This window comes from Scyliorhinus torazame, chromosome 6 (assembly GCF_047496885.1).
Source record: "Scyliorhinus torazame isolate Kashiwa2021f chromosome 6, sScyTor2.1, whole genome shotgun sequence".
Lineage (NCBI taxonomy): Eukaryota > Metazoa > Chordata > Chondrichthyes > Carcharhiniformes > Scyliorhinidae > Scyliorhinus > Scyliorhinus torazame.
In genome coordinates, this window is record NC_092712.1 from 117588919 (window position 1) to 117603409 (window position 14491).

At 46.7% G+C, this 14491-nt stretch overlaps 1 protein-coding gene across 1 annotated transcript in view; it reads left to right on the forward strand.

Moving 5' to 3' along the window:
• The window catches only part of LOC140424975 (tomoregulin-1-like), a 494486-nt gene that overhangs the window by 421392 nt on the left and 58603 nt on the right, over window positions 1-14491 (forward strand). The window contains exon 6 of the mRNA XM_072508717.1: window positions 11735-11883. Coding sequence (XP_072364818.1) covers window positions 11735-11883 — 149 coding nt within the window. The remainder of the gene's footprint in view (window positions 1-11734; window positions 11884-14491) is intronic.

Consider the following 14491-nt stretch of genomic DNA (forward strand, 5'->3'; position numbering starts at 1 on the left):
CACTGCTCCTTCCTCAGGTGAATGAAAAAGTATGTTCCAGAAACATATATATCGACAAAGTGAAAGATGCAAGACAATACCTGCAAATGCTCGCATTCAAAGCATCGTCTTGCATCTTTGCCTTTGTCTATATACATGTTTCTGGAACCCACCTCTTCATTCACCTGAGGAAGGAGCAGTGCTCCGAAAGCTAGTGATTTGAAACAAACCTGTTGGACTTTAACCTGGTGTTGTAAGCACTAAAGGTAAGCAATAATGATCTGTCGTGGAGGTCAGTCGCAAAGGTCGGCCAGCGCGGGTTGTGAAGATCGACAGGCGTGTGTCGTGAAAGCCGGCCGGCATGGGCCACTGATGCACTATCAATTACCACAAAGACGAGAGTAGTGGAATAATCAAGGCTTTATTCAGCAAAGATGTTGTGCCTCCTGTAGCTGCTACCAGAATGGCTGCAGCACCGGCGAGCACATATATTTATAGGCCGCCCACTGGGCGGAGCCAGCAGGCAGGGATTTACCCATGTCCCTCTACTATACGGCCTTACCGTATACATGTAATACTACTGAGTGGTGACTGCCACAGTCATGATGGTCGGCTGGTTGATAAAAGTGGGTCCCAGGAAAAAAAGTTTGAAAGATACTGGTATACAGTATTGACCATGGCTTCCATCTCCAGCCTGGCATGCAGCAGTGCTGCCCTCTAGGGAGGTTGCCTGGAATATCAAACAGCCACTTTGTGCAGCAAATCCATTTTCCATCATCCCACATCAAGATTCTGTTTCATGCCTAGTTCTTACAGTTTTCAATTCTTATAAAGGCTCAGCTAATTTTTGCAACCGTAATTTTTACTTTTAAGTGGTAGAGCAAACTAGGCTGATAGTTGCATAAATTATTTAAACTTATTGGTCTTCGGATATATTACAAGGCTGGTCAAAACTTGTAAAGCATTTCATGCACAACAGTTTGATCCCATTGATTCTGTATGGAGGAAGTATAATATTATGTTCTTGATGCAAGACGAGGATGTAAAGATCAGAATTCGGAAGGCTAGAACAACATTCATCATTCTCTCCAACATCTAGAAATCAAGATAGATCATCAAGGCCACAAAGCTAAAGATTTCCAACTCCAACATAAAGTCTGTTCTCCTTTATTGCTTTGAAACAAATCCAATGTTGATGAAAATTGATGCAAGAGATGAAATTGCAGAGCCGTTGGCAATGATCTTTTCTTCCTCACTGTCAACAGGGGTGGTACCAGGGGATTGGAGAGTGGTGAATATCATGTCTTTGTTCAAAAAAGGGAATAGGGATAACCCTGGGAATTACAGGCCAGTTAGTCTTACTTCGGTGGTAGGCAAAGTAATGGAAAGGGTACTGAAGGATAGGATTTCTGAGCATCTGGAAAGACACTGCTTGATTAGGGATAGTCAGCACGGATTTGTGAGGGGTAGGTCTTACCTCACAAGTCTTATTGAATTCTTTGAGGCGGTGACCAAGCACGTGGATGAAGGTATAGCAGTGGATGTAGTGTACATGGATTTTAGTAAGGCATTTGATAAGCTTCCCCATGGTAGGCTTATGCAGAAAGTAAGGAGGCATGGGATAGTGGGAAATTTGGCCAATTGGATAACGAACTGGCTAACCGATAGAAGTCAGAGTGGTGGTGGATGGCAAATATTCAGCCTGGAGCCCAGTTACCAGTGGTGTACCTCAGGGATCAGTTCTGGGTCCTCTGCTGTTTGTGATTTTCATTAATGACTTGGATGAGGGAGTTGAAGGGTGGGTCAGTAAATTTGCAGACGATACGAAGATTGGTGGAGTTGTGGATAGTGAGGAGGGCTGTTATCGGCTGCAAAGAGACATAGATAGGATGCAGAGCTGGTCTGAGAAGTGGCAGATGGAGTTTAACCCTGAAACGTGTGAGGTTGTCCATTTTGGAAGGACAAATATGAACAGGGTTAACGGTAGGGTTCTTGGCAATGTGGAGGAGCAGAGAGACCAAGGGGTCTATGTTCATAGATTTTTTGAAAGTTGCCACTCAAGTGGATAGAGCTGTGAAGAAGGCCTATGGTGTGCTAGCGTTCATTAACAGAGGGATTGAATTTAAGAGCCGTGAGGTGATGATGCAGCAGTACAAAACCTTGGTAAGGCCACATTTGGAGTACTGCATGCAGTTCTGGTCTCCTCATTTTAGGAAGGATATGGAAGCTTTGGAAAAGGTGCAAAGGAGACTTCCCAGGATGTTGCCTGGAATGGAGAGTAGGTCTTACGAGGAAAGGCTGAGGGTGCTAGGCCTTTTATCATTAGAATGAAGAAGGATGAGGGGCGACTTGATAGCGGTTTATAAGATGATCAGGGGAATAGATAGAGTAGACAGTCAGAGACGTTTTCCCCGGGTGGAACAAACCATTACAAGGGTTCATAAATTTAAAGTGAACGGTGGAAGATATAGGAGGGATGTCAGAGGTAGGTTCTTTACCCAGAGTGTAGTGGGGGCATGGAATGCACTGCCTGTGGAAGTAGTTGAGTCGGAAACATTAGGGACTTTCAAGCGGCTATTGGATAGGTACATGGATTACGGGAGAATGATGGGTTGTAAATTCATTTGTTCTTAATCTAGGACAAACGTTCAGCACAACATCGTGGGCCGAAGGGCCTGTTCTGTGCTGTATTTTTCTATGTTCTATGTTCTAAAATTCAATCCTTCATCAACAGATGCCTCCGAAGGATCCTTAGGATACACTGGCCAAATACCATCAATAATTTTAGGCTTTGGGAGGAGACCAAACAAAACCCAATGGTCCTCCAAATCAAAAGGCCTAATGTGGGCCATGTTCAAACGGCAACCAATGTCAGCCCAGTCTAAGTCTCTGCTGATCCTCAACACCAGGTCTACTGTGCCGACATCCAGCACAAGCACACCCCTAATAGTCAAATGTTCTCATTCTAAAAAGTTGGAATGGAAGTCACACCACTCCACACCTCTGGATCACAATTTCAAAGTTAGGATTGTTAGTCTCAAATAAGGGGATTGCTGTGTTTAAGGAAAAGTTACAATCTTATGACTGTAACACCCTCTACCTGATCTGAAGGTTCTTGCCTCTACTCAGTATCAATGGCATACAACAACTCAGATTATTGTTCCACCAAATGTGGTACACCTTTATTAATACCACGAGGCAATACTACATACAATACTGGTTACTTAGTAGTCCGGTGAGCCACAGTTCGCCTCGGTGGTCAATCACTTGTGCCTGTTTTCATGGCTGACCAAAGCACTCTATCCACTAGAGCAATGATGCCTTTGTGTGCTCTTTTTTGTACCTCTTTTGGATCTGATCTTTTGCCATGGTCATGCATATGTTTTCAGCCCATTTAATTGGCTTCTACATCAGTGGGTGGAATCTTACCAAAAAATGACAAGGTGTCAGTTCTGGTGAGAAAAACACTGTGAATCCAGCGCCAGAGATGAAACATCTCACTGAATATTGAGCCTTTTAAACATTACTTTTTGTCTTTACATGAATCACTCCGAGCTTGTTATGGCCGCCCACTGATTCTCTCGTCTCCAGGTGACTTAATCATTGCAATCAGTGGGGAGCTCCATTTAAATGCCTCCCCAGCACTTATTCCATTCATTTGAGGGGCTGGCAGCCAGGAAGCCTGCTCCAAGATTCTCAGAGGGAGCCCTCACCAGACGCCTGGATGGAGTGCAGCAGAGGCAGGACCTCCTATATCTATGTTCCATACAGCATCCATCCAGCAAGGTGACCATCCCTGCCTGGGAAGCAGTGGCAACCTTAGTCAGCGCCAGCTCACGGCAGACGAGGATGGGGCAGCAGTGCCGCAAAAAGATGAATGGCCTTCTTCACATGACCAGATAAGTCTGCCGCCTCCAGTCTCCACTGCACCCCCTCACCACCCCACACACCAGAGGTGATCTCTCATTCAGGCACCTCACGAGGCCTTCTTCCTCCCCTCACCCCCCGTCAATCCCCATTCCCCCCCCCCCCACCAACCGCATGAATGGGCACAGCAACCCGGAGTCATGCATGAGCTCAGATCCCTTATCCCATTTGAGGAAAGAGTTATTTAGCTGGTCAGGGAGGAGCAATTCCACATCTGTATGGAGGGCAAGGTGAGGGCTGCGAGCAAGAGTGAGAACTCTCAGGACAGACAGGCATGTCTCAAGTCTCCCATGAAATACGAATGTTATCTCTCTTCCCTTATAGGACAATCAGAAGAGCAGCTCCAACCATGCTCACAGCCCTCAATACCAGAGACCTGAGAAGCACAGAGGGGCAATTCTCAGATATCACCATTAAAGACGCATCACACACGTCACCCGCACCCTCCACCAGTGGAAATACTCACACCTCCGTGGGATTAATAGTAGATAGGCTTCAGGGTCACTCACTGGTGAGCCCCTCACAGCTGATGATTCATAGCAGGTGGAGGAAGGAACATCCCAGCGATCCGTCACTCAGGGATGCCGGAGCCCAGGACTCTGCGGAGCCCCTGGCCGATGACATGCCCCTGGGTGCGGTCGCCCCAGAGGAGCTGGAAATGCAAAGGCAGAGTTGCCAACATCAAGAAGGGGTAACAGCACCCCTCTTGGACTGTAAGTCTGACTGGAGGGATCCTGTCACCTTCTGACTGAGGAGATGGTGCCGACGCAACAAGGTCGGCACTGTGAGGGTGGGGTCCGCAGTAGAGGCCTTGGTGTAGGAGGTCTATTCCATTGTGGATGATGTCTTCTCCATGGCTCAGCCCATGACCTCCATGGTGTTGGCACTTGTGGGTATTCATCTTCCATGTTATGACCATGGGACAAACTCTGCACAGCGCCACCAAGCTACTGGTCTACATTCATTAATATGAAAGGAATAAAGAGATAGTTGCAAAGTTAAAAAGTGACAGCTACACCAAGTGACCAAGCTAGAAAAGTGTAGTTAGTGTACTGAAATATCATCAAAGTAGATGATAGGTGCTTAACTGGGAAATACATTTGAATTACCTCATATTTAATACTTTGTTAAGATTCATCAAATTGAAACACAATTATAATCTCTACCACTTGTTCTGCATTTCTACCCAATTTATCTTTACATTCCATTTTTAATCATTCTCTCTGATAGATAAGGGATAGAAGAAAGAAAATAACGTGAGGAAATGAAATGAGCATAATATAGGGTATAATTCCTAAACAAAAATGGCAAAATGTCTGTTTCAGTCAGAAAACTGGCATGTTTCTTCCCAGTGAAATAGGCAAGTTTCCTGATGAAATCTTCCCACACTTTGCCATTTTTTGAAGAGGGTGATGTTTGCACCGGCATTGTGAGGAGTGGGGCCTAAACACGCTAGCAAGCCCAGTTTCATAGAGATCCCAATCTCAAAATAAAGTCAATGATCCCCCCCCCCCCCCCGACCCACCATGGATATTAGGAGATCCGTCCCCCCAAGCGTCTCTGGCATCAACTCCCTCATTCCCCCCCTCCCCCCTTCCAGGACCATGGGCATCAATCCTCTCCCCCCTCCAGTGGGTCTCCCCTTCAGGCCCCACCCACAGGCATTGCCAACCTGCAATTTACCTGACCACCCAGGGGCTACAATGGCCTCCAGGCCCAGTTCCCCGCCCCCATCCCCACCACCAGTGGCCCCAGGTGTGCAAGCCACAAAGTTCTGTCATAATGGATAATGAAAAAAACATTGGCAAAAGATTGAGTTCAATCAGGCCCCCAGTGTGCTACAAGGGAAGCTCTTCAGAGTTAATGGGACGTGAAATTCAATGGGCAGCATCTGCAGGACACATCCTGCCGCAATCGGAGTGAGCCGCAGCTGATAAATGCCAGGAGGGCCTTTCCTGGGCTTCACGATGGCACATACGTCTTGTGAGATCTAAGCAGACCTTGCAAGACGTCGTAATCTGGGTCCCGCCCACAATGGATGGGACCCAGTCTCACACAGTTAAGCGGGTTTAAAAACTAACCAGTTCCCGGAATCTATCGGCCTCCCCAGGGATACCCTAGTCAGGCGCCTATTAGTACTGTCTACCCAAATGTGGACCAGGTGGAATGGCACTTGGGGGTCACCCAGGCCACTGAAGGCCCTTGGGGTTCAGGGTCAAGGCAGGATGGCATCCTGGCTCTCCCCTGGCATCTGGGCACCATGGCACTGCCAGGGTGCATGGGTGGCACTCCCAGAATGGCGGTGCCAGGGTGGGACTGCCAAGTGTTATGGACCATGCCTTATAAACTGCAAAGTATATTATGAAGCTCACCTGGCCTATAACTTTTATGTTGAATTTGACTAGGATGAGCACAAGAGTCTTCACTTCAGGTGTGATTCATCAGACTTCCTAGGTGCATTTATCAAAACAAAGTTTATTATAAGAATGTAGTTAACATATATAAACCAAGAATTTATTATCAATTACAAACATTAAGAAAACACAACAGCTACAGTAATCTATGTATATAACCCTTAATGAATTCCCCTTAGTAGCTGTTCCAAATCAGTACAAAATCCAATAAACCAATAAACCAAAACCCCTTTCAAGGGTGTGGCCTGTAACACTGTAATCTCACTTGAATGGGACTGGTCCTTTCCCTAAGATTCTGATCCAGTTCCAACTAACAGATTCAAAACTCCTTCTGGAAAGCAACTCTATCTTTAAAGTTACCAAGTCAGTTTGCCACCCCCAATGTGCTTTCAGTTCCCTGGAACAGCTTTAAAATGAATACAGGGAAACACTGCTTCTCTGCTGCAGTCCAAAGCAACAAACTGAAACCTAAACCTCCTCTCACCTGACAGCCACAGCCCTTCTCCACCAACAAATGACATCACTGAACCCATGCTACAAGTCATATGCTAAGACCAAACCTCTCTTAAAGGGACACTCACATGACACAAGGTCTGATGGGGAAATGCCCATGAAAGGAGGGATGGGGGTTATGAAGGGTGTGGGAGTGAAGAGTGAGTAGGAAGGGGCCTTAGGAAAGTTGTGGAGGGGGTGGGTGGGTGAAGAGTGAGTGTCCTGGAGGGGGGGTGGAAAGGGGAGTGGGAAAGCCCAGGGGAAGCCTCGTCCATGGGTGGACCCCTGTAATAGGGAGAGCCCCGGGACCCCTGCAGTAGTACTGCACCCCACAGGGACCTCTGTAATAGGGGGACCCCCAGAGAGCCCCGTAAAAAGAGGACCCCCCAGGGACCCCTGTAATAGGGCTACATCCTGCAGGGAGTCCTGAAATAAGGGGAACCCTACAGGGACCCCTATAACAGGGCTTCCACCCCAAGGACCTCTGTAAGAGATGTAAGTGCATATGAAGACCAAGTGCATTCCAATCACTCAAGCATGTGATTTCACTGCACTTACCTTTCTTTGATGTGTTCAATGTTTACAAACATTGGGGTTTCACCACTTAGGCCACTGAAGAGTGAAAGTTTATGAATGGACCAAAGCTATGATGGATTTTACAAACTGTCAACCACAGACCACTACTGAAAGCTATGAATGGCTTGCAGGTAATGGACCGTGGGGACCAGACACAGGACATCTGCGGTCAGTCTCTCCTTTGAGGAATGGACATGTGGAGCTGTAAGGCAAGTATGGCAGCTATAATGCTTCCCACTGTCCCTGTCTGGTCTGCTGAACCGCTTCAAAACAGGGGACCCTTTTCTGAGGGGTGGGGGGAGTCTGTGTTGTGGGGGCATTTGTTTGTGGACGTGGTCTCTGAAGGGGTTCCTTTAGGCAGGGGTCCCTGTAGGGAGGGCCCTATTACAGGAGTCGCTGTGCAGGGGGGGGGGGGGGGGTCCTCCTATTACAGGGGACGCTGTGGGTGGTCCTCTTATTACCGGGGTCCCTGAAGGGGGGTTCCCAATGTTACAGGGGCCCCTAGGGGGTCCTCCTATTATAGGATCCCCTTATTACTGGGGCCTCTGGGGGGGGACCACCTATTATAGGGGTCCCTGGGAGGATCACTATATTACAGGGGTCCTTGAAGGTGGTCCTCCTATTATAGAGGCATAGTTGGTTTGGGCAGGTCAGGTCACCCCCATACATGGGGTATGGGGGACACCCAGGCAATCCGGGGGGTGCAGGCCTGCTGTGTAGTTGGTGGGGGGGCTTTGTGGCCGATGTATGGTGGGGGTGTGTGGTCCGGACCGATTTGCAGTGGAGGGGGCATCGGGGCCGGTTTACAGTGTGTGGGGCATGGTGGCCAGCCACGAACCTCGCCCAAATGGCAGCCCGATAGCAGGATTCCCTGGGAATCCGTCGTATTGAATCCAGCTTTACGACCGTAAGGGGATTTAAAAATTGGTGCAATTCAGCTCCGGCTGGAAAACAAACGGGAGAATCCTCGGCGGGATTCTGTGATCCTGAGGCTAAGTGTTGACGTCGTCGGAAATGCCGTCGCGTCAAGACGGCCTCAGGATCAGCAATTCTGGCTCCTACAGGGGGCCAGCACGGCACTGGAGCGGTTCACGCTGCTCCAGCTGCTGATCCCAGTGTCAACTGGGCGCCACGGATCTGCACATACGCAGTGACACCGGCGCCAACCCGCGCATGCGTGGTGGCTTCCTTCAACACGCCCGCCCCGATGCAACATGGCGCAGGGCTACAGGGGCCAGCGCGGAAGAAATTAGGCCCCCAGCCAGAGAGGCCGGCCCGCCGATCGATGGGCCCCGATCGCGTAGCCAGGCCACATCAGAGGCCCCCGGGGTCAGACCCCCCCCCCCGGCCCCCACAGGCCGTCCCCTGACCCTTCCACGCCGAGTTCCCGCCAGCTGAGAGAAGGTGTGGCCGGCACTGGCGGGACGTGGCTTTGTTACGACGGCCGCTCGGCCCATCCTGGGCCAAGAATCGGTGGGCCTGGCGCGTAGAGCGGCCCCCGACCGGCGCCGCACCAACCACGCCGGTGCCAATGGCGCTGATTCTCTGCTCTGCGGAGAATCGCGTGCTGCCGTCGGGGCGGCATGGTGCAATTCGTGCCGGTCGCGGGGATTCTCCGGGCTGAGAGAATCTTGCCCCCTGTCGCAAGTCTGGGTTAGCCCGGAGAGAAACACCCCAGGGTACAAAAAAGTGACAAAGTGTGATTAGATATTGAGTTAAATTCGCCGACAGAGCCAGGGAGAAACTCCCAGCCAAATACGCCTGAAATGGTTAGAAACATTCCATAAATTGCGCCCACTGTAAACAAACAATCGCTATCGGACCTATGAAGCAGGTAGCTGCTGGCTAAACTGCGGAAGCTCATAAAAGTCGATGGGGTGTGAAATGAAATATAAATAAGTACAAAGGGGAAAGAGCAGGCATACTGCAACAGTGAAACCATAGAGCCCACTGTAACTTCATGGGTAGTGAAATGCTTCTCCAAGAGACAGGCTGTCCTATGAGAAAACTTTACGACAGGCAGGCTGCAGCTGTGCTTTGCCCTCTTATGGGGTGTTAAACATGAAAGTAAACAGGCTTCATGGCTTCACAGACTCAAAGCCACCCCTATCGCGGGGAAGACCCCCGACCTGGCCCCCTTCAGCCCAGCCTGAGCCCCCAAATTCCCAGCTCCCCGCGTCATCTGGCCAGTGGCTGCTGTGCCTTTGCGCTCCCTGGAGTTAAGTGGAGAGGGGCACTGATCTCCTACCCCTCTCGGAGTCCACCTGGTCGACGCTTGTAAAGACTAGTAATAATTGGCCCCCGGCTGACATCCCGCTGGTGGGCGGGAAGATTCCACGAGGCCGGAAAACTGGACTTCAATCTCTTAATGAGATTGAAATTCATTTCAATTAGCTTCTTGCCCTTGGATTCAGTCTGTGCCAATGGGAAGTGCCCGGGAAGATCGCAAACTGTTTTGCACCTGGTGCGACTCCCATTTTTTTGCCTCATGCCGAACGTTGCGGCATTGCTGCGGGAAAATCGCTCCTATAAATAAAGCAAGGGAGGTAACCCATGAGAAATAGAAAGGAGGAGTGTAGAAATTGTGGAAAAAAAAGAACAAGGCACAAATGGCTTGTCGTCTATGTAAGGGGTAGCAGTGGTGCAAGTTGATGAGGGCCCAGCAAATCTGAGGCAAAGAGCCAGTGTTACCCTCCATACTGGGATGAGAATATAAGGATTAGTGGACCTGATGAGGGCATTTAAAAGTTTATTGGATAAACATATGAATGATAATGGCATAGTGTAGGTTAGATGGCTTTTGTTTCGGTGCAACATCGTGGGCCGAAGGGCCTGTACTGCGCTGTATTGTTCTATGTTCTATGATTATTAATTGAGAATATTAGGACATACGTTATGGAATGAAAAGTTGCTTCCCCCTCTTCCATAAACACACAGAACGAGGGCTGATATTGATAAGCTAGACTGACAGTTCTCCATAGTGTGACCTGCCATTCAATATATGGTGGAAACCAATAGCATGTATAACTGGTAATCTGATATACACAGATCATGGCATTCTCCATGAATATTCCTACTTCTGGAATGGAGACATTCAAATCCAATCCTGGAAAATGAATACAGGTGATAATGAAAAAGGGATGAAAGTTGGCCAAGAATCATGGCCATTTTGCAGCAATGCACCCCCCTCACTGAAATTGTAGAATTTCAAGGATTAATGTGGCGAGTGCAATCAGTCAAAAATGTACAGATGTATTTACTGATGCTCTTCAAGCCAATAAAGCCAATATTTACAATGACATTTGAGAAAGTATGAAATAAATTTGAAAGTGCAGGAACCAAACACAGAGAAAGCAAATTGATCATCAAAGGGTCACTACTAGTCATGCAGAAAAAACATTATTAATTGTTTAGGCTCAGCTACTTATTTCGTTTTTAGTAAATGGAAACACTTTTGAACATCATCAGGAATGAATATATTTTATACAGTGCTCATCCTTAACGCATTTGAATGTTAAACTTATCCTTTTGCTAATGGTTGTAGGAAATGCCAGTGAACTGTGAAATAAAAATAATCTCAGATTCCTTAATGTGATGTTTCATAAGCAGCATAACTTGATTTGAATGCTGCAAAGAATAAAGGACATTTTAATGGAGCTAATTGTTGTTCATCTTTCCTTTTCTGATATTGCTATTTGCCAGAATAATCATCTTGAAAGTGGGAAATTCGATGAAACCAAACTGTGGACACTTCAACATTATGCAAAATACTGTATGCTCCCAGAGGTTAACTGCATCAGTTATATTAAATCGAATCATTAGAATCTAATATGGGGCTGGGTAGTAGGCAGTAAAATCAGCAAAGCTGAACAGATAGCACAAAGTTTATACAGTGTAACCAGGATTTGAAATTAAGGGGAATTGAGAAATAATTCCTCTCAAATCAGATAAACCTGCATTCAAAACCACTTTCAAAAGGGCAAGCCAGCAAAAGAATACCTGCAACTCAGTCACTGGTGAGGGTACACAGCTTCCAATAGGATTTTGAGTGTGATTTAAAAGGATCATTGGAAACTATGAGCTGTTGCTATTGGTTTTCCCTCTTTCACACATGAAATATTAATTCCATTCGCAATAAAGTTATCAGCTATGCCTGGAAGATAATCACTGTTACACGACATGTAACTGAATTTAGAACACAGGCATCTCATGTTCTGGGGGCTATTGTTTGAGCAGGTGCAGTTTGAGGCAATGTCATGTTTAAAGGTTTCACTGTGATGTGATTTGTGTAGCAGTGACTGGTTTATATGGTAACTGGCACAATGTGCATTTTTTGGTTTTATCAGGTGTGTGTGTAATATAGACTGCAGCAGATTCAACTACAATCCGGTGTGTGCATCTAATGGAAAATCATATGATAGCCCTTGCCTTGTCAAAGAAGCATCCTGCCAGAGACAGGAGTGGATTGAAGTAAAACGTCTTGGTAAATGCCAAGGTAAATGAATACATGTTCAAAAATGATGCATTGAGACTATATTCAGTGATGTGCTCAGAGACTGGCATCTGCTTTGGGTGGCAAAAATTCTGTAAAGCATTTAATCAATTTATCCACATACAGAGTTTTAGAAAAAATAAATTAAAAGCCATAGTTGATGCATCATTTAGCTTCCGCACAATGTAATTATTGGCATTTCACCCAGTCTTTTTCATTTCCATTCACATCATGCAGCATTCCAATGAGTGTTTAACTCCATATGAGTGTGCATTTCTGCCTTTTCAAAGCCATTGTACATTTTCAAATTATTATGTTTTCCATTAATAATTATGCAGTTTTAAATGAAAATATGCCTCCCCTTTAACAGAACTTGTCAGCATGTTTGTTCTCAACTGCTATCTAGTAAATCATTTGTTAGTGCATTAAGCTTGTCTCCAAACAATAAAAAAAAGGCAGCAAAGGCAAACTAACAGGTGCATAGTGGGAGGCTGAGGAATAGGTCTGTAGTAAGGTTCAGCCTAGTGATGACCTTAAAAAGGGCAAATGAATGAGGCCTTATTTTCCAAAGATTCAATTAAGATGCAAGACCTATTCCTTGCACATCAATCTCTCCTCTCTGAAAAATAAATTGAAAAGCTGTTTTGAGATTGTCAGTACTCTAGATGAAGAAAATCCTGACAAAAACATATCATTTTAGCTGTCAGTTTTGACATGTTAATAAAAAAGCAACAGCAATTTGTTATGTTATTGTAAATGACAAATACTACTTATGCTAACCTTGTTTCAATGTAGAAATACTTTCTATCTTAATGCACCAAAAGCAGTTAAATCTTTAAAGTAGACTTGTGAAAATAGGTGCTGCATAAACACCCAAAATGGCGGGGAGGAAATGCATGTTCAAATCAGAAGTATATTAGCTGTCATAGAACATAGAACAATACAGTGCAGTACAGGCCCTTCGGCCCACGATGTTGCACCGAAACAAAAGCCATCTAACCTACACTATGCCATTATCATCCATATGTTTATCCAATAAACTTTTAAATGCCCTCAATGTTGGCGAGTTCACTACTGTAGCAGGTAGGGCATTACACGGCCTCACTACTCTTTGCGTAAAGAACCTACCTCTGACCTCTGTCCTATATCTATTACCCCTCAGTTTAAAGCTATGTCCCCTCGTGCCAGCCATTTCCATCCGCGGGAGAAGGCTCTCACTGTCCACCCTATCCAACCCCCTGATCATTTTGTATGCCTCTATTAAGTCTCCTCTTAACCTTCTTCTCTCCAACGAAAACAACCTCAAGTCCATCAGCCTTTCCTCATAAGATTTTCCCTCCATATCAGGCAACATCCTGGTAAATCTCCTCTGTACCCGCTCCAAAGCCTCCACGTCCTTCCTATAATGCGGTGACCAGAACTGTACGCAATACTCCAAATGCGGCCGTACCAGAGTTCTGTACAGCTGCAACATGACCTCCCGACTCTGGAACTCAATCCCTCTACCAATAAAGGCCAACACTCCATAGGCCTTCTTCACAACCCTATCAACCTGGGTGGCAACTTTCAGGGATCTATGTACATGGACACCTAGATCCCTCTGCTCATCCACACTTTCAAGAACTTTACCATTAGCCAAATATTCCGCATTCCTGTTATTCCTTCCAAAGTGAATCACCTCACACTTCTCTACATTAAACTCCATTTGCCACCTCTCAGCCCAGCTCTGCAGCTTATCTATATCCCTCTGTAACCTGCTACATCCTTCCACACTATCGACAACACCACCGACTTTAGTATCGTCTGCAAATTTACTCACCCACCCTTCTGCGCATGTAGGGTGAAGACAAGTAAGAACCACCCTATACCCATGCTGAAGCCAGCTTAATGCCCTTTGCAAATGCAAATATGCTTGCGGGCCCCTAGATTGGTTGACACTGAGGCAGCTTGCAACATTGTGGGCTGCACTCTTGGGAAACTAGTCCTAATGATTACGCACAACCTGAACGTAGATGCAGGTGGAGCAGAATGGTTTCCTCCTGCCTCCCCTTTTAACCACTACCCTAATCACTGCCACCCCAACCTCAGATCCACCACCTTCGTCCCTATTGCCCAGGCCTCCTGTCACACCTCCCCAATTGCTGACCCCCAATCTCTTCTCCAGATCCATTGATCACCCATGCTTGCACTAATCCTCAATCACCCACTCTCCCCACCGCCCTCAATGCCCCATCCACCAGCCTCAGTTGATCCCCAGCCCTTTCTTCATGGCCCTGCAATATTTTTCTCTTCAGTTAACTATCCAATTCCCTTTTGAAAGCCATGATTGACCATGCCTCCACCATACACTCAGGCATTGCATTCCAGATCTTAATCACTCACTGTGTAAAATTGTTATGATCTTAAATCATGTCATCTGGTTGTTGGCCCTTCTGCCAATCATAGAATCCCTTCAGTGCAGAACGAGGCCATTCAGCCCATCAAATCTGCACCAACCCTCTGAAAGAGTACTTCACCCAAGTTCACTTCCCCGCCCTATCCCATTAACCCCTTAATCATATAACCTACACATATTTTTGGACACTAACGGGCAATTTAGCATAGCCAATCC